The sequence below is a fragment of the Sylvia atricapilla genome, chromosome 25, assembly GCF_009819655.1.
Source record: "Sylvia atricapilla isolate bSylAtr1 chromosome 25, bSylAtr1.pri, whole genome shotgun sequence".
Classification (NCBI taxonomy): Eukaryota; Metazoa; Chordata; class Aves; order Passeriformes; family Sylviidae; genus Sylvia; species Sylvia atricapilla.
In genome coordinates this window covers 1,933,246-1,952,326 of record NC_089164.1, presented here as the reverse complement: position 1 = coordinate 1,952,326, position 19,081 = coordinate 1,933,246, and the positions used below count along the sequence as shown (strand labels likewise).

Genomic DNA, 19,081 nt, shown 5'->3' with positions numbered 1-19,081 from the left:
CTGCGATTTGGTCCCGTCCCAAGTGATTTTGAAACCAGCCCGTGCCAGGCTGACGGGCAGGATGGTGTTTCCATCTAGTGTTTAGTGCCATTAATTATGCACCAGCCCAATTAGCACACGCTGAGTTCAAGGGACAGGCACTGAGAGGGAGCTGTGGGGGATTTTTCCCTTTTGGCTTCTCCCCTTGACCTGCAGAGCTTGGGGGGCTTCCACATCCTGAAGCTGCTCCCTGCGGCTCTCAGGGAAATAAAGACCCTTCTTTTTGTGGTTTTAATTCACCGGCGGTGAATTGGAGAAGTCTGGGATGGGGAGGTGGCTGGGCAGGCTCCGGCAGGGATGTGGGAATGTGCTCCCAGAGGATAAAAACATCCCTGTATCAGCAGCTTTCCAAGGAGCTGCCCAGAATCTCCCCATCCCAAATCAGAGCACCCCAACCCTTCCCTTCTCCTCCCCTCTGGAATGTCCCAAGTGATGCAGGAGCATCAGGTTGTTCATCTGAGCCTCTGCAGCCAAAATTCCTCCCTCCTGGGCTGCTCTGGGGCACGGCCTGTGGCACTGCCAGGATCCCAATCCCACTGGGATCGTGGCCAAAGCCTCCATCCCACCGGGACAGAAACATCCAGAGCAGATCCCTGTCCACTCCCAGCACAGAAAGGGGATGAATAATTAACTGCATATGACACAAAGAGCAATAAGAAGAGAGACAACACCTTTGTGAGGCAGTGGAAAAATAACTTATTTAGAGAAACACGAGCCAGGCGATATTCCCGAGCCGGATTGTTTTTCCAGGAGCCCTCAGGAAGCCCTCATGAGCCTCCTGCCTGCAGCAAAGCAGCTCCTTTTCCTCAGGGATGGGCTCCAGAGCGGGGGGAAGGTGTCATCCCTGTCTTTTCCCCAGGGATCTGGCACCTCCTCCCTGTTTTCCGTCCCTTTGGAAACCCCACGGGATGCTCAGGGCTCCTGGGAAAGAGCCATTTCTCCCCACACACACAAATTTCACTCGGAATTTTCCACCCCTTCCACGAGGAGCACACTGGATGGGTCCCTCGTGGGATGGCTTAGTCTCAGCAAGTGCTTTTTGAACAGACATTGGTGAATTTTCGTTGTTTTTCTTTTTTTTTTTTTTTTCTTTTGATTTTTCTTTTTTAATTCATTAAGCTCCTGCAGTTCTGCCTTCCCTTTTCCTGCACTGGTTCCTCATCTCATGGACCTGGCACATGAAATTCCTCCTCCCTGCAGCCCCTAATTCCCCCAGGAGCAGCCTGTGGTGACAGGGGACATCCAGAGGGGCTCCAGGGGGTCAGTGGGACCATGGAACACTCTGGGATTCGGTGCTGGGTGCCAGTTCTGGCTGGGGTTTGTGGTTTACCCCAAAAAGCTGCACTGCCAAAGGGTCACCCCCACCTGAGGTTCCCAGAGCTCTTTCCCTGGGGGCTGAGAGCATCCCTGCATCCCAAAAATCTGCTCTCCCTTGTGTCCCATGGAGCTCCGAGCTCCAGGAGCTCCCTTGCTGGGGGCTGAGAGCATCCCTGCATCCCAAAAATCTGCTCTCCCTTGTGTCCCATGGAGCTCCGAGCTCCAGGAGCTCCCTTGCTGGGGGCTGGGAGCATCCCTGCATCCCAAAAATCTGTTCTTGTGTGTCTCACGGAGCTTCTGGCTGGAGGAGCTCCTTCCCCACGGACAAGAGCATCCCTGCATCCCCAAAATCCTCTGTCCTGTGCGTCCCCCTGTCCAGCTCTGAGCTCTAGGAGCTCTTTCCCCATTGCCGGGCCATCCCCACATCCCAAAAATCCTCTGTCCCGTGTGTCCCACGGTGCTCCCGGCTGGCGGATCTCATTCCCCACGGCCGGGCCATCCCCACATCCCGAAAATCCTCTGTCCCGTGTGTCCCACGGTGCTCCCGGCTGGCGGATCTCATTCCCCACGGCCGGGCCATCCCCACATCCCGAAAATCCTCTGTCCCGTGTGTCCCACGGTGCTCCCGGCTGGCGGATCTCATTCCCCACGGCCGGGCCATCCCCACATCCCAAAAATCCTCTGTCCCGTGTGTCCCACGGTGCTCCCGGCTGGCAGATCTCCTTCCCCACGGCCGCGCCATCCCCCCCGCCCGCCCGGAGCTCGCTCGGTTCGCCCCAAGGCGGCTCGTTCGGGGCCGGTTTCGGAGGCCGGTACCGGCGCTCCCCGCGAGGCCGTGCTGGCGGCACGTGTGACAGTGGCACTGTCGGGGCCGGGGGAGGCGACAGCGGCAGCGGCGAGGGCGCACGGCGCCGGGAGCGTGCCGGGGGAAAGCTTTCTCCTGATCTCGCTAATCCCCTGCTGGTGACCCGCCAGGCAGAGGCGGGCACACGGCGACACACACACCCGGGAATCAGCGGCCGCGGAGGCCCCGGCGGTGTCCCCGCAGCCCCCCGTGGCCGCGGCCGGGGCTCGGCCGGTGCTGGCGGGGCAGAGCATCCCCGGGGCCCCGCGCTCCGCCGCCGCACGGCCGGAGCTGGAGCGGGCCGGGCGCGGGGTGCTGTGCCTGGTGCTGCCGGGGAGCTGCACGGACTGCGGGGACTGCGGCATGGTGCACGTCCAGGTGAGCCCAGCCCCGTGCAGGTGAGGCCGGGCCGGGCAGCGGGAGCCCCGGACACGGGTGGGGAGGGGAAGGGGCAGCGCGGAGGAGCGGCGGCTGTTAGAGGGCGGCGTTACCGCGGCGGGGCCGCTGGCCATCTGGCCGTCTGTCCCTGTGTCCGGCCGGCCGTCTGTCCCTGTGTCTGAATGTCCTCCTGTCCGTGTGGCCGTCCCTCTGTCCGTCTGCCCCTCTGTCCCTCTGTCTGTCTGTCCTCCTGTCCGTGTGGCCGTCTGTCCGTGTGGCCACATGTCCGTCTCTCCCTCTGTCCGTCTGTCTCTCTGTCTGTGTGGCCGTCCCTCTGTCCGTCTCCCTCTGTCCGTGTGGCCGTCTGTCACTCTGTCCCTGTGTCTGTTTGTCCTCCTGTCCCTGTGTCCGTCCCTCTGTCCGTCTGTCCCTCTGTCCCTGTGTCTGTCTGTCTCTCTGTCCGTGTGGCCGTCCCTCTGTCCGGTCTGTCTGTCCGGTCTGTCTGTCCGTGCTCCCGGCCGCCTTCTCCCCGCTCGTCCCCGAGGGGAGGATCTGTCACCAGTGTCGCCAAGTGCCGGTTCTCAGCCCGCCCCGGACCCGCCGAGTGTCCCCCGCGGGTGGGACCCTGTCGGGCTCGCTGCTGCCCTCGCTGTCCCTGGGCAAGTGACAGCGCCAGCTGCCACCGCTGGCCGTGTCCCCCGCTGTCGCCGTGCCCCTCCCGGAGCAGATGCTTCTCCTGTGAGGCACTGGGGGCACGGGGGGGCTTCCTGCCACACCTCAGGCCGGCTCCTGAGCTCCGAGCCACCCCTTTTTATGGGATCACAACCCCAAAGAGCCGTTCCTCTGCTCCAAACTCCTCTCCCCGTGCCCCTGTCCCTGTCCTGGGCAGTGTCCCCAGTGTCCTGGGGGGTGACTGTCCCCCCAGCCCCAGCCGTGCTGTTGTGCTGCCTCAAGGGCATCAGCCCTCGGGACACAGGGCGGGATTCATCCCGCTAAATTTAGCTTCCCCCCGGGTCAGTGGCTATATCAGGGCCCGAGGGATTACAGGGAGCAGGGAGAAACCCAGAGTTCCCGAGGTGGCCCGTGGGGACACAGGGGTTTGGGGTGGCTCAGGGATGTCGGGGAAGTTTCCTGTCCCCTGCCCGGGTTCTGCTCCCTGCCTGGGGCACGTCCAGCTCGGCCCCAGCTCCCTCCTGGCATCCAGGATGTGGTTTGTCCCTCCTACAGCTCCGGTTACCCGGGCTCGATCAGCAGCTGGCACCGGGACTCTGTGAGGGTTGTCCCCACAGCTAACCCCGGGCAGAATTTCCCCAGGCTGCCTCAGTTTCCCCAGCTGGAATCCAGAGCCAGCCCGTCCAGGAGTTTGGTGAAGTGTCTTGGATTCTCTCGGGAGGATTTTTTGACGTACTCGGTTAAGATCCCAGGGAAGGAGGTGAAATAGGCCAAAGGGAACAGAGGGAAGGGTAAAGCTGCCCTCCCTGCACCCCCCAGCCCCTGGGACGTCCCTCTGGATCCCAAGGGCTAAACTGGGGAGCACCAGGGTGCAGAGACCCTACAAATGCCAGGGGTTTGGGGAGGAATTCCTGACCTAGACCAGTTCCTGGAGGAAGGAGACCATACAAAAACCAGTTTTTTTGCAGGGAGGAATTCCTGACCTAGACCAATTCCTGGAGAAAAGAGACCCTACAAATACATGGGGGTTTTGGGGTGTGAATTCCTGACCTGGACTAATTCCTGGAGGAAAGAGACCCTACAAAAGCCAGGGTTTTTGAGGAGGAATTCCTGACCTAGACCAATTCCTGGAGGAAGGAGACCCTACAAAAGCCAAGGGGTTTTTAGGGAGGGGAACTCCTGAGCTGGAATTGGAGGTGTGAGAGTCCAGGTGAGCTCCCACTCCCCACCTCCATCTCCACACGTGTGGCAGGGGAAGGAATGTGTGAGCCCGGGCTGGTGCTGGGAGCTCCTTCCCTCGCTCCCGTTGGGATGAGCGCTTGGGAACGAGCAGATAATAGCTGGGAAGACAAAAGCACCCGAGATTGCTGCTTAATTAATTCAGGAGGAGAAGAATATCAGACTCTGCTACTGATTCACCCCTCGTGAAGACATCGTGTTCCTCAGCCTCGGTGACATATGGCTGTTGATTGCAGCCCACCAGCAGCTCCCGCTCCCGGCAGGCAGCGCCGCGATCCCGGGGGATTTGGGGGTGGATGCCCAGGCTGCAGGGCAGGATTTGGCGTGCAGGGTCGGTGCCGTGATGTCTCCAGGCTGTCCCCTGCTGCTCTGGGCTGGGAGCAGGGTTTGGCTCTGGAGGCTGGATGAGGGTCGTGTTTGTGGCTCCTCACCTGGCTGAGGCTGTAGCTTGGCCTCTCCCTGTTTCCCCCTCAAATCTTCCATGCAGAAGCTCCCAAAAATCCCCCCTGGCTGGACAAACCGTGCTGGAGGTGCTGAACTGCTGGGTGGGTTTAGTGCTGTGTCAGGGTCACTGCCTCCAGCAAAAACAACAACGGGAATTTCCCCAAATATTCCCCAAGCGTAGGCAGGGCCCTGAATGGCTTCACCCCTGAGAGCTGGTCACTGAATTGTCCCTTCAGAGCTGTCCCTTGCGAGCCCAGGGCACGAGGGACAGTCCCAGGCTGGAGGATGTGGTGTGGAATTAGGAAACGCCGGGTTCCGCACGGCGTGGGCGGCCACGGAGACCCAGCAACTTCCCAAAGGAAAATCCCCGGGATTTTTCCATCTGTACAACTGCTCTTCAGCAGCTCCCTGAGCCCCGTGGGATGGTGGCACCGTCCCAGCCCCGACGATGGGGACTGGGAACAGTTTGTTTGTTCCCTTTGGGAAGCAGCCGGGCCCAGCTCCGTTTGTTCTCCCGGCACAGTTGGAGGATTTGGGATCGGCCCCGTGGCACCCGGCCTGTTCCTGCTCTCCCTCCCCGGCCTGTGCTGCTCCTTCTTGGCAACCCCGGAGGCTCCTGTGCCAACCCTCTGCCCCTGGGGCTCCTCGGCCATGAGGGAGGGAGAGGATCCGGCTGCTTCCCGCGGCTCCGGCAGGAGCCACCCTCCCAAACCCTGCCCCGGGAAAAGGACACTGCTCCTAAATTCTCTGCTGGGTGTCTCTGTGAGTATCCCCCTCCTCTGCTGCTCTCCTTCCCGGGCAAGGATTTGGGATGTGCAGGGATAGAGGGTGAGGAGCAGGGTGGGACCTGCAGGAGGAGGCGCAGGAGCTGCTTGTTCCTGACACCAAACCCACTCGGGAATGGGATGCTGAGGAGCAGTGGGTTTGGCAGGTTTCCACCTGTATCAGCATCCCAATAATCCGTATGTTGTTTTCCCAGCCCAGTCAGGGAGGGTTTTCCTGCTGGGTTTAATTCCTGCTTCTCTGGGCTGAGCCCAGGCAAAGCAAAAGCCCCAAACCTGCCCCATATTCATGGCACAAGGGGACCCACCTTTGGAGCTTGGAGCTGGATCCTGCCCTGCCCAGCACCAGCACACACCAAACCTACCACGATTTTGTGGAAAATCCCGGGTTTTTTTCTTTGCATGGGGAGCTGGCATTTCTTTCTAAATTTGCCTCGTACAGTCAGGCCTGAAAAACAGCTGCGAGGTTGGGGAGGACGATGGGGACTCTGACACCAGCCTCTCGGGTAATTCCCTTGCAGAGCTCTCGTTTTTCCCGTGCCAGGAGGGGTTTTGCATCCCGTGGAAGGGAATCTGTGCCCTCGGGAGGGGAGATGCTGCCCCACTGCTCCGCCTCACTGGGCTCATCAGCGACGCTCTCTGTTGTTTGCCATGAGTTGTTCCCCTTTCCCTCGTGCTGGGGAGCTGCCAGCAGGCCTTTTCCTGGGGATCCAGCACCTGAGGTCCTCAGTGAAGTCACAGAAATGCTCTCCAGGGCTCGTTTCAGCAGCCTGCCTGCCCTGGCTCTTCCTCAACATCCCAACCTTTATCAGCCCGGCCTCGCTCCATCAGCCTCCTTTGGGAAATTCCCGCTCCTCCATCTCTTCCCAAGGCCAGTAACAGGGTTTGTGGGGGGCTCCGAGCTGGCAGGGCTGTGGGGTACAACCCTTTAGGATGGGTGAACCGCTCCCTTCCCAGCCCCAAAAACCACGGTGGGGAAGCAGAAGGGCTCTAGGGTCATCCCCAGCACCTTCAAGAGGGAAATGCCGAGCAGGAAGGGTGCTTTCCACAGCGTCCCGTGCAGCTGGCTGATCTTCCTGCGCTGCTGAGGCAGCACAAGAGCCACGGGAAGTGACCTCTGCCTGCTGGGCTAAAAGCAGAAGTGATGGCAGATGCCAGAACCGAGCTGAGCGGCCCCTCTCGTGTGCCCCGTGTCACGCCAGAGGCATCCACGAGCTGCTCCATCCTCCCCCCGGCACCGCAGCCATGGGCCAGGAGCAGCGCCTGCCCTGCAGGGAGGTGAGGAGCCCGGGATGCTGCCGGTGCCATCCCCGGGGACAGCTCTGCGGTGCCACCGCCCGGGCCCAGGGACAGCTCTGCGGTGTCACCTCCCGGGCCCAGGGACAGCTCTGCGGTGTCACCGCCCGGCCCCGGGGACAGCTCTGCGGTGTCACCGCCCAGCCCTGGGGACAGCTCTGCGGTGTCACCGCCCGGGCTCAGGGACAGCTCGGCAGTGTCACCTCCCGGTCCCCGCGGCTCCATGTGGCACCGTCAGGCAGCTCTGTCCCGTTCTCTCCCTGCCCTGGCACGGCTGGGCACCCCATGGTAGGCACGGCTGGGTTTGAGGTGGAATTTTCAGGGAATCTGTGTGTTCCCTGTGCGGCTGGATGGGGTGGGGTGGGAGCTGGGGCTGGAAGGGGACAAGGATTTTGGGGGACAAGGATTTTGGGGACAAGGATGTTGGTGTTGGCAGCTCCATGGGTTGGGCTGTGCCAGTGCCATCACCCATTACTGAGGCATGAGGAGCTCGTGGGTCCTGCACCAGTGAAAGGCTGCCTGCAAACACTTCCCAAAACTGCCGGTGGGCTTTTTGAGCAATAACTAAAGCAGAGAGCTGCCCAGGAGCCCGGTTCAGCCAGCCTGCTGGCCGTGCCCACGGTGGCTTTGAGGTTTCAGACACCACGAGGGCTTTGCTGTGGCTCTGCGTTTCCATTCTGCCTCCCCGAATTGCTCAGCCCTGCTCGGGGCAGCCCCACAGCTTTGGGCCGAGTCAAACACTTCAACTCGGGGCTCCTCGGTGCCTCCCCAGCTCCACTGGCCTGGCAGAACCGCAGCTGAGCCTGCTCAGGGCCGTCCCTCCTTTTCCATCTGTCCTGTTTGACACCCTGGGAGCTGCTGTGAGTCCCCACACCGGGCTCTGGGCACTGGCTGGATGTGTTTTCCTGTGGCACAATGGGGTCAGTGCCACCCCCGCTCTCATGGGGTGACAGGGACAGATCCAAATCCTGCTCCGAGACACCTCCTGGAGTGGCTCCTTCCCGGTTTTTAGCCCCCTCAGGCTGTCCAGCTCCTTCCTCGATGACAGGATTATTTTTTTTTCCCCCGACTGTTTCCCACTCTCGTTTTTTCCTTTCTGGATGCCTCCCCGTGCCTCTCCCAGGCTTTTTGTGTCCCCGCTCTGTGACACAGCAGATGACAAGAGCCCGTGCCGACCTCCTGCGTCAGGGCACAGGCAGCGTATGGGTCTGGAGGCGTGTGAATATCCCGGCACAGGGACGAGGGGGGTTTTGCATTACAGCCCTGAAAGCTCGGCTCGCTGCGAGCTGTAAACAGCTCGGGCAGATTTCCTGAGTCGGCAATCGCGCCGGAGCCAGCGCCTCGGTCCCTGCGCTCCGGGAACGCACCGGGAGCGCTCCGGGGACCCTCCGGGGACGCAGGGCTACCTCTGACGGGGTCTACGGCAGGCTTCTCCTCCTCCTCCCTCCCTGCTGCTCCCCCAAAACTTCGCTGCCGTCCGCTGCTGCCTTTCCCCAGCCGGGAATCCTGCCATGGCAGCCCGGGTGGCCCTGCCAGCCTTGGGGACACCGCGGGGACACTGCCCGGCAGCCCACGCCAACTAGCCCTGGGGCACCCCAGCCCTGCCCGCCATGGAGGTAGGTCGTGGCAGGTTTTTGGGGGTCGGGTTAGATGATGGGGAGGATGATGGTGATGGGCAGAGAGAGACCCACGGGGGGTTTTGGGGGCCCGGGTTCCTCGGGGAATGAAAGCAGAGGGTGAAACCCCCCGGCGCCATCCGTGCCGGGTGGGAAACTCGGCTGCAGCTGGAAGCCTGAACGTTAATCCCTGCATTATGTAAGGAAAATTGTTTGTCGGGCTGGGCAATGAGTGCGGGGAGCTGCTGCCAGCCCCCTGTGCCCGTGCAGGGGTGGCACAGAGGGGGACATGGCACTGCCAGCCCCGGGTGCTCTGCAGGCTGGGAATTGTGAGTCAGGGCTCCTGCTGCTATTTTCAACACCTGGGGTGGGTCTGGTGGGAATAACAGCTCAGCTCGGGGAGGCACGGGGCTGGGAGCCCGTGTGGGGACAGGGACAGGACATTTGGGGTGTCCCCAGTGACACCAGGCAGTCACCGGCCCGGGGGATGCTCTGCTGGAAAAACGCTCTGAGGGACGGGGGAAAACATGAAATAACCACCCCAAAATCCTCCTCCTCACATCCAGCACGCACCTGCGTTTCCGTGCTTGCCGTGGCTTCTCCCTGGTGGCATTCCACGGCCACCAAGTGCCACAGGCACGGTGACACTTGTGCCGCAGAGCTGACAGATCAGGGCAGCAGCTCCCTGGATGTGCCCTGGATTTGCCATCGGCGGCACTTGCTCATGTTTTCTCCATGCTGGAAGGTGCTCGTGGTTGTCCCCGTGGTGGATTCCAGCCAGGAGTCACGGTGACACTTTGTAGGGAAGGTCCTGGCTCGGGGTGGACGCGGGCACGGCTCATTCCCGGCGCTTCCCAGTGGGATGGAGGGCACGGAAAACACAATAATTCAGGGGGTGTTGTCAGTGCCTCCGGAATGTGGCTCTGAACTTTGCGATAATTGTGCAATTTCTTAAGGACGGGGTTAAATCCAGGGGTGGATGTGCTGGGACAGCCACGGCCCCGAGGTGGGGACACAGCCCTCAGCTGGGGGACAGCCCCGAGTGAGGGGGACAGCCTCAAGCTGGGGGGACAACCCCGAGTTAGGGGGACAACCTTGAGGGGGGACAGTTGAGTTGGGGACACAGCCCTGAGCTGGGGGACAACCCCGAGCTGGGGGGACACAGCTCCAAACTGGGGACACAGTCCCATGGTGGGGGACAGCCCCTATTTGGGGGGACACAGCCCTGAGCTGGGGGACACAGCCCCAAGCTGAAGGGACAGCCCTGAGTTGGGGACACAGCGCTTAGCTGGGGGGACACAGCTCCAAATTGGGGACACAATCCCAAGGTGGGTGACAACCCCTGTTTGGGGGGACACAGCCCTGAGCTGGGGTGACAGCCTCCATTTGGGACACTGAGGTGGTGACACAGCCCCAAGCTGAGTGACAGCCCCGAGGTGGGGACACAGCCCTGAGGTGGGGACACAGCCCGAGGTGGGGACACAGGCCGGGGTGGGGACACAGCCCCAAGATGGGGGGACAGCCCCGAGCTGAGTGACAGCCCCGAGGTGGGGACACAGCCCCGGGGTGGGGACACAGCCCCGGGGTGGGGACAAAGCCCCGAGGTGGGGACACAGCCCCGAGGTGCTCACCTGCCACCTGGGCTCAGCTCCCTGCACCCTGCAGCACCAAATAAACCCAGCATTGCATAATTGTGCCCGGCCGTGGCCCTCTAAGCGCTGTTTGCTCAGCTCATTAGCCCGAGCCTTTTGCATATCTCAGCTCTCCTGGGCTCAGCTCCGGGTGATAAGAATAATTTTCCCTCCGCTCGTCCTGCATTCCTCCCGCATCCCACATCAGCCCCGGCTCTGCCCTCCCCGGCCTGCCTGGAAACAAAAACAAGCTCTGGAAAAACAGCGGGTTTTTTTTCATCGGGATGATGATATTTTGTTTCATCTGGTGCCTACCGGTGGGTTTGCTGCATGTAGGGAAAGTGTGGCTTTCCGTAATCCCCCCTTTAAATCCCCTGCACAGTCGTTTGGGCTGGCTGGGATTTAGCAGGCAGCGGCTGGTAATGCTCCAGGGATCCACATTGTCGTGGTTTTTTGGAGGAGGGGATGTTGTTTTCGAAGCAGTGACCTCCCCCAGGATGGCAGCGGGCAGGATTTCAGGATCCCTGCTGGCCCCTGCCCATCCCAGGTGTAATCCCGTGGATAAATCCTGGAATTACAGGATGGTGTGGGTTAGGAGGGACCATAAAACCCGTCCAGTTCCAGCCCTGCCATGGTGCCACCAGGACATTTCCAGGGATGGGGCAGCCACAGATCCTCTGGGAATTGCATCTCACCGCCCTCAGAGCCAGGAGTTCCTTCCCAAAATCCCATCTAAACCTCCTCTTTTCCAATCCTCAAGATTGGATTGACAGAGGGACAGCTCCCTCTTTGGAAACGGAGTAGGAGCAACTTTTCCCCTGCACTCCCCAGCGGGTGTTTCCCGTTTGGGCCTCTCCAGAGCTGCCTTTTCCTTGGCCACGGTCACTTTTTTCCCTTTTCTGTCCAGAGAATTGCACATCTGGGCAAAAAGTCTGTTTCCTGCTGTTCCTAATTTCTGCCTGGTGATAAGAAACCAAAGCAAAACCCTCCGTGGAGGGCCCGGCCTAAAAATAGCCTGGAAGCGGGGTCCGAAAACCACAAGTTTGTTGTGACTTCATTTTTTTTTTTTTTTTTAATTGCTGCTCCAGACAAAGTGAATTTATCCAGAGTTGGCTTTTTGCTCTCATTCATTCTCTGGCCCTCGCTCCATCACAACGAGGAGGCAGGAAAAGCTTTTTGGGGAGTGGGTTTAGGGGGGTTTGAGGTGAAATCCCAACACCTCCAGACTCCCAGCAGGACAGGAAAAACAGGGAAAAAAAGGAGATGGGAGGGAATAAACGGGAGAGCCCCTGGCTTTTCCAAGCCCCTGCTGCAGATGGGAGCGTTCCCAAGCAGCATCTCGAGAGAACATTCCTCCCTCTTCCCCCCTGCGTTTCCTGGGGATAACACACTCCCAGGCAATGATCCCGCAGCTTTATCCCTATTTAAAGGGTCATTCGGGGGAAAGTGGGATGGAAATGAGAAATTATTCAGGTCTGCCAAGAGTATTTAACTTTCAAGCAGCTCTTAATTAGAAGCCAGGAGCCATTTACACAACCGGGGAGGTTTTGCATAAGAATCTGAATATAAAAACCCAGCAACTGGGAAGATTTAGGGATGGTTTATTTTTCCCAACTGGCCAAGCAGCACGTCCAGGTTGGAGAGCACGAGGCAGGGCCCGGGTTCCTTTTGCAGTCCAGGCTCTACAAACGTGGCTCCAGGCGAGTGATTTCCTCTCCCAGAGCTCCAGTTTTGCCATCTGTAAGATGGAATTCTGGCGTTTGTCCCGATTTCCTGCGGTGGCAGCTGGTGTTTGCGAGAGGAGCTTGGCGCTGCCAGGTGAGGGAGTGTGGAAAAGCAGAGCAGTCCCTGCACCGGCGGCTCTGGGAGCAGGAGCTGTTCCCCAGTCTCCCAAAAATCGGGATTAGGGCAGTTCCTCTTGGGCTGGGCAGCTTTGGGGTGTAGCCTGGCTCAGAGCAGGGCTGGGATAACTCTGGGTTGCTCAATCCTTGTGCTCTGTGCTGCTTTGGGGAGAGATTCCATGATGAATCCTGGTTTTCCTCACTCCTGTTTCCTGGCCGGCTGGAGAAATCCCGTTTCCCACCCTGTGCACGAGGTGAGGGCGGAAAGGCAGAGTCAGTGGGGGGAAATCCAGCCCTGAAGCCCAGCTGTGCTCTTTTACTGGTGGGATAAACCGGTGTATTCCTGAGATTCCAGAGGTGCTGGTGTGGCTGGGGAATCTCCAACCAGCCACAAAACTCATCAGCTTCTCCAGCTAATTATTCTCCTGCCCACTCCTCACCTCTTCCTTAAATCCCAAGCCCAATTCCCTCCCATCCCCTCTCATTCCTGGTTTATTTTTTATCTCCCTCCCCTGAGCATCCCCTGTCTCCAGACAGACACAGAAAGAAGGACACAATTCCTGAGTTAGCATCAGGGCAAAAAAGAAGAAGGTTTATTTTGAGATTTTGATTTGTATAGTCGTTAGAGCTTGCTCAAGGATTGGGGGATGAGGTTAACATTTCTCTGACTCAGTGGTCCATCAATCTGTCCTTCCCCCGTGGAAAGGAATTGTATTATTTACAAAACATCATTCTCTTTTTTTTAATTATTTTGTTATTTTGTTATTTTATTTTTTGTTTATTTTACAACGCCTAAAAAAAAGCCCTCCAGTAGAAACGTAAAACATTTTCTAAAGGTTAACAAAAAAAAAAAAAAAAACAAAAAAAAAAAAAAACCCACAAAAAACAAAAAATAATAATAAAAAAAAATTAAAAAAAACCACAACCAAACAGCAGCAACAATCCCCTTTTCCTTTTTTTTTTCTTTTTCCCCCTTCCCTCTCCAGCTTGACAAGGGCGACGTGAGCACCCTGAACCTGCCCCCAGGCGCCGGGCACGGTGACACCGATGGCCCCGTGTGCCTGGACGTGCCCGATGGCACCCCGGACCCTCACCGCACCAAGGCCGCCATCGAGCACCTGCACCAGAAGATCCTCAAGATCACGGAGCAGATCAAGATCGAGCAGGAGGCGCGAGACGACAACGTGGCCGAGTACCTGAAGCTGGCCAACAACGCCGACAAGCAGCAGGCGTCGCGCATCAAGCAGGTGTTCGAGAAGAAGAACCAGAAGTCGGCGCAGACCATCGCGCAGCTGCACAAGAAGCTGGAGCACTACCACAAGAAGCTGAAGGAGATCGAGCAGAACGGCCCCTCCCGCCAGCCCAAAGATGTTTTCCGGGACATGCACCAAGGGCTGAAGGACGTGGGCGCCAACGTGCGCTCCAGCATCAGCGGCTTCAGCGGCGGCGTGGTGGAAGGGGTCAAGGGCGGCCTCTCGGGGTTGTCCCAGGCCACCCACACCGCCGTGGTGTCCAAGCCGCGCGAGTTCGCCAGCCTGATCCGCAACAAGTTCGGCAGCGCCGACAACATCGCCCACCTGAAGGACACGCTGGACGACGGGCACCCCGAGGAGGCCTCGCGGGCGCTGAGCGGCAGCGCCACGCTGGTGTCCAGCCCCAAGTACGGCAGCGACGACGAGTGCTCCAGTGCCACCTCGGGCTCCGCCGCCGGCAGCAACTCCGGCGCAGGGCCAGGAGGTTTGGGGAGCCCCAAGTCCAACACGCTGGACAGCCACCATAACAACTTTGACACCATCCTGGAGGAGCTGCGGGAGATCAAGGACAGCCAGTCGCACCTGGAGGACTCCATGGAGGACCTCAAGGCGCAGCTGCAGAGGGATTACACCTACATGACGCAGTGCTTGCAGGAGGAGCGCTACAGGTAAGGGACGGGAGGGTGACAGGGGAGGTATCACCTCAGGGGGGGGGCTCTTTGGGGACCCCAGTCCACCCTCCTGGGCTTGTCCAGCCAAGAGACACGGAGAGGTGCAGCCCTCCAGAGAAAATCTGATGTTTTACCCAGGAGGGGTTCTTTGGGGACCCCAATCCACCCGCCTGGGTTTGTTCAGCCAAGAGACACGAGGAGCTGCAGCCCTCCAGAGAAAATCTGATGTTTTACCCAGGGAGGGCTCTCTGGGGACTGCAAGGGACCTTCTGGGCTTGTCCAGCCAAGAGACATGAGGAGTGTTGTTACAGGACATGAAAGAAAGATGAGAGATTCCAAATGTTTCAGAAGGCAAAGAGCATAGGAGAAAAGCTTTATTGTTTTAATTCTTGCTGCCTTTTACAAGGTGTTCTGATACAAGCTTCACACGGTTGGCAAATGAGAATAACACTTTTCTAATCTTATTGGTCAAACTAAAAAAAAAACCAGGAAAACACCACCTGGAGAAAAAATTGTTTTGGAAAAAAAAAATAGTTGTTTACCAGGATTGTTTTAAGAAGAAGCTTTCTTGAGAAATTTTTTCCTTGGGGGAAAAAAAAAGTCAGCAGCTGCTAACAAACTAAAACTTTTTTTTAGATTTAAAAAAATACCAGGCCCACGGGGGAGCTGCAGCCCTCCTGAGTGCCAGGCCTCCACGGAGGATCTGGAGATGTTTTTCCCCGAAGCAGGGGAGGGTGGCAGGGGCTGGGCGATGTCCCCAGTGCCTGGGGTGGGGTCTGGGGGAGATGTCCCAGCCCAGTGCCCTGCGCAGGTACGAGCGCCTGGAGGAGCAGCTGAACGACCTGACGGAGCTGCACCAGAACGAGATGACCAACCTGAAGCAGGAGCTGGCCAGCATGGAGGAGAAGGTGGCCTACCAGTCCTACGAGAGGGCACGGGACATCCAGGTAGGGCTGCGGGGAGGGACCCCAGGCTGGGACAGGAAGGTGGGACACTGGGACCCCTTCTCCAGCACCCTCCAGGTGAGGTTCTCGAGGCAGAGAACCCCTTAAAACAGTGGGAAGCTGGACAGAGCAACGCACATCCAGCCAATATGGTTAATGTCCATTCTCCCTTTATTCTGTCTGAAGGGGCAGGTTATAGACACTCCAATACAGTTCACAGTTACAGTGTTTTCTCATTGGTGTGCAGGAGAAATGCAAACAGACATTGTTTATCTCAATTTTAAGGTGGCTAAAGTGTTCACACCACAAACTACACCTATTAATACCTAGAAAAATCACTGTCCCATACCTTAACATAATTTCTAACTGCGCCACAGCCTTCCCAGGCCTGAATCTGGGGTAGCTCAAACCTCACTCCAAACAGAAATCATGTCCTGGCTGTCTGAGGAATTCTGCTGCAGGTTCTCCCTGTGCTGCTGTCACAGCAAGAGGCAGGTGACTAAACTGTGTCCCCAGAACCAGGGAATCCCAGAGTGGGGTGTGTTGGAAAGGGACTTTAAAAATCACCCAGTCACGGGCAAGGACACTTGCCACCATCCCAGGCTTCTCCAGCCACGGATTCTCTGGGAATTCCACCCCAGGGCCTCCCCACCCTCACAGGGAGGAATTTCATCCCAAGATCTCATCTAAGGGGTTCACAATCTTCCATTCCCCCTTGTCCTGTCACTCCCCTGTGCACAGCAAATCCCCTGCTCTGCTCCACCTGGGTGACCACAGCACTGAGCTGTGCTGTTGCTGTATCAGACACACAGAGGACGAGGCAGGCAGCAGAAAGTCAGGCAGGAAAGCTTTATTTTAATATTTTTGACTCTATTTGGATACACTTGTACAGAAGGCAAAAGATTGGTTACACAGGTTGCTCTTTCTTTGATTTATACCTTTACCATTTCTGCCTTTACCATTAAAATTACCATCACCATTACAAGAGCTGCTTTTCCCATTACCATTTTACTGAACATTACCATCAATCGTATTTCTCTTCTCAGAGGAGAAATATGTAAACAGAGCAGATAATTTTAAACATATCCATAGTTTACACGAAGTCGCCTGAGAATCTTTTTTACTACAAAAACCGTAAACACTCACGAGGCAAGAAAACTTTGGTTTGTGCCCAAACCACCTGCAGGCCACCACAGTCCCCTTTGAGCCAGATAGAATAAAAACCCCCCAACAGCAAACCCCGACACCGCTGAGGGAGTCCCCAAATCCTTCAGGGGACAGCTGTGGACCCGCTGCCACCTCTGTCCTGTCCCCCCTCTTTGGCAGGAGGCCGTGGAGTCGTGCCTGACGCGGGTGACCAAGCTGGAGCTTCAGCAGCAGCAGCAGCAGGTGGTGCAGCTGGAAGGGGTGGAGAACGCCAACGCCCGGGCCCTGCTGGGCAAATTCATCAACGTCATCCTGGCCCTGATGGCCGTGCTGCTCGTCTTCGTCTCCACCATCGCCAACTTCATCACGCCGCTCATGAAGACCCGCATGCGCATCCTCAGCACCGCCCTGCTCGTCCTCTTCCTCCTCTTCCTCTGGAAGCACTGGGACTCCATCAGCTACTTCCTGGAGCACGTTCTTCTCCCCAGCTGATCCAGCAGAGCCCCGGGGGGGGTTTATGTTTCCCGATGAGGAAGAGGGACAGAGGGGGATGAAGGTCCGAAGCCTTCTCCGACACGCTCGGTTTTCGGCTGCTTTCCCGGCCCTCCACGGAAATCACTTGGATCTGGGATCCGTTGGCCCTCTGGGATGTTTGGGAAGGGTGGGATGGGGAGTGAGGAGGAGTTTTGGAAAGCACTGGTGATTTCTGGTTTTGGTGGGGTTTTTTTGGGTTTTTGTTTTTTTTTTTTAAGGGGTTTTCAGGTGGTTTTTTTTTTAAAGGTCATCTTGAAGTCCCTACCGGGAAGGAGATCTTCTCCAGGGGTCTTCAGGTGGTGGGAAGGATTGAGCTGGACCAAACCTGGCTCTGGGAGAACTTCATGCAGGGAGAAGAGAGGAGAGGAGAGGGGAGGGGGCGTCATTGGGGCAGAATTTTCCCTTTCGACCTCGAAAAGATCCTGGGATGGAGAAAAAGCCAAGCAGGTGGAGACAAGAGAAAGCAGGGCCAAGACAACCACAGCAGGACACACACGTCCCACCAGGCTCTGCCACCACCCGGCCAGGACACAGCAGGGCTGTGACACCTCCCCAGTGTCCCCACACAGGGGCTGGGCACACCCAGGGGGAGTCAGCAGCATCCCCTGTGCTGCTTCCGTCTCCTGACTTCCCCAGGTCTCTGGCTTTAGCTGATCCCTTGAGGGACACCTGGAGCTGTCCAGCCTCTGCCCCCGTGTCGTGTGTGTGTGTGTGTGTGCGTGTGAGTGTGTGCGGTTTTTAATTTAATTCCAGACTCTGGTTTCCATTTGTGAATCAAAAGCTGGTGGGGCAGGGGGAGGAGGAGGAGGAGGAGGAGGAGGAGGAGGAAGGGCAGCAGCTGTCCCCCCCCAGCCCCAGAGCACAGCATGCTGTCTAGGATGGTTCTTAAATTATTTCATACCTATATATTTATGTAATATATCTATATACACACACACATATATATATAAATATATATATAAAATACCTGCACAGTCAGGGCCTCCTCTGGTGCAGCTGCTCCACTCGCTCTGAAACCTTGAACCACCTGGCCTCAGGTGAGAGTTTGGCCCTAAACGTTTTCAGTGGTGATGCCCAGGGCTGGCACAGGGCATTTTGGGAGGGTCAGGGTCCCTCTGTCACCCCCTCCATGCTCCCAGGGCCAAGCCAAGCCCTGCTGTGACCTCACATCGGGGTCCCCTCCTGATGATAAAGGTTTGATATCAAAGGTGAGGCTCAGCAGAGCCCCAGGGCAGGAGCGGGGCCGTGCCCAGGTGGGATGCACAGGGATGGACAGAGCTTTGTGGAGGTTCCCTGGAGCTGCAGGTGACACCCAGGGCCGGGAAATTGTCCCCTGAGCAAAGAGGGGTTTGCCCAGAGGACTCTGTCCTCCCTCCTCTGCCTCTTCCCAGCCAGGCGCATCCTGCCCCGGCTCAGCCCTGAAACCACAAAAGGAACCAAACCGTGACTAATTCAATTCCAAACTTCCCAAAACTCGGCTCCATCCCCTGCCCGAGCACAGACCGGGATCCCGGCGGGTGCAGCTGCCCCGGCCCTGCCCGCCCCACGCCGGAGGGAGCCAGGAGACGGGGAAAACTCCTCGGTCCTGGTGGCTACCGGCGTCCGGCTGCGCGGGGGCTGCGGGAAGGGAATTGTGCCGGGAAAAGGAGGGCGGGGAGGGGAATTCTGAGGGAAGGGGTGCTCCGGGAAGAAGGGGATGCTCCGGGATGAAGGGGATGCTCCGGGAAGAAAGGATTGCTCCGGGAAGAAGGGGATGCTCCGGGAAGAAGGGGATGCTCCGGGAAGAAGGGGATGGATGCTCCGGGAAGGGGATTCTGGGGGAAGGGGATGCTCCGGGAAGAAGGGATTGCTCCGGGAAGGAGGGGAATTCTCCGGGAAGAAGGGGATGCTCCGGGAAGAAAGGATTGCTCCGGGAAGGAGATTCTCCGGGAAGAAGGGATTGCTCCGGGAAGAAGGGATTGCTCCGGGAAGGGAACGCGGCGCCGCGGCCGCAGGGGGGCCCCCGGTCCCCGCCGCAGATCCCGGAGCCGCTCCGGAGCGTTCCCGTACGGCCGGGCAGGGGACAGGGGACAGGGGGCAGGGGCAGGGGACAGGGGGCAGGGGACGGGCCCAGGGTGGGGTCACACACCCCAATTACCGCCTTAACCCCTTCCTGCCCGCAGCGCAGCATCAGCAATAGTGACGCCACAGGATGGTTTGGGTCGGGAGGGAGCTCAAAGCCCACCCAGTGCCACCCCCTGCCATGGGCAGGGACACCTCCCGCTGTCGCAGGCTGCTCCAAGCGCCACGACCTGGCTTGGAACAGTCCCCTGGGGCAGCCAGGGCTTCTCTGGGAAATCAGAGGGCCTTTAAAAAACGCCCTCCGGATATCCCATCTGAACGGAGCCTCTTTGGCTGACACTGTTCGTGCCCCTCGTGCTGTCACACAGGGGCA

The 19,081-nt window shown here is 58.4% G+C and overlaps 2 protein-coding genes across 6 annotated transcripts in view; both read left to right on the top strand.

Annotated features, from left to right (window-relative positions):
• Positions 1-17,621, top strand: part of TMCC2 (transmembrane and coiled-coil domain family 2) — a 29,602-nt gene extending 11,981 nt beyond the window's left edge. The window contains exons 1-4 of one of the 5 annotated variants that reach the window (XM_066336005.1): positions 2,351-2,578; positions 13,086-14,020; positions 14,835-14,970; positions 16,294-17,621. In XM_066336005.1, coding sequence (XP_066192102.1) covers positions 2,564-2,578; positions 13,086-14,020; positions 14,835-14,970; positions 16,294-16,605 — 1,398 coding nt within the window. In that variant the 5' untranslated portion in view covers positions 2,351-2,563 and the 3' untranslated portion in view covers positions 16,606-17,621. Of the gene's footprint in view, positions 1-2,350; positions 2,579-5,583; positions 5,696-7,223; positions 7,300-8,241; positions 8,628-13,085; positions 14,021-14,834; positions 14,971-16,293 lie in introns of those variants that run through there. The other 4 variants (XM_066336004.1, XM_066336007.1, XM_066336006.1 and 1 more) reach the window with 4 other exon arrangements.
• CNTN2 (contactin 2) overlaps positions 1-19,081 on the top strand; it is a 141,761-nt gene that overhangs the window by 82,752 nt on the left and 39,928 nt on the right. The window lies entirely within an intron of this gene.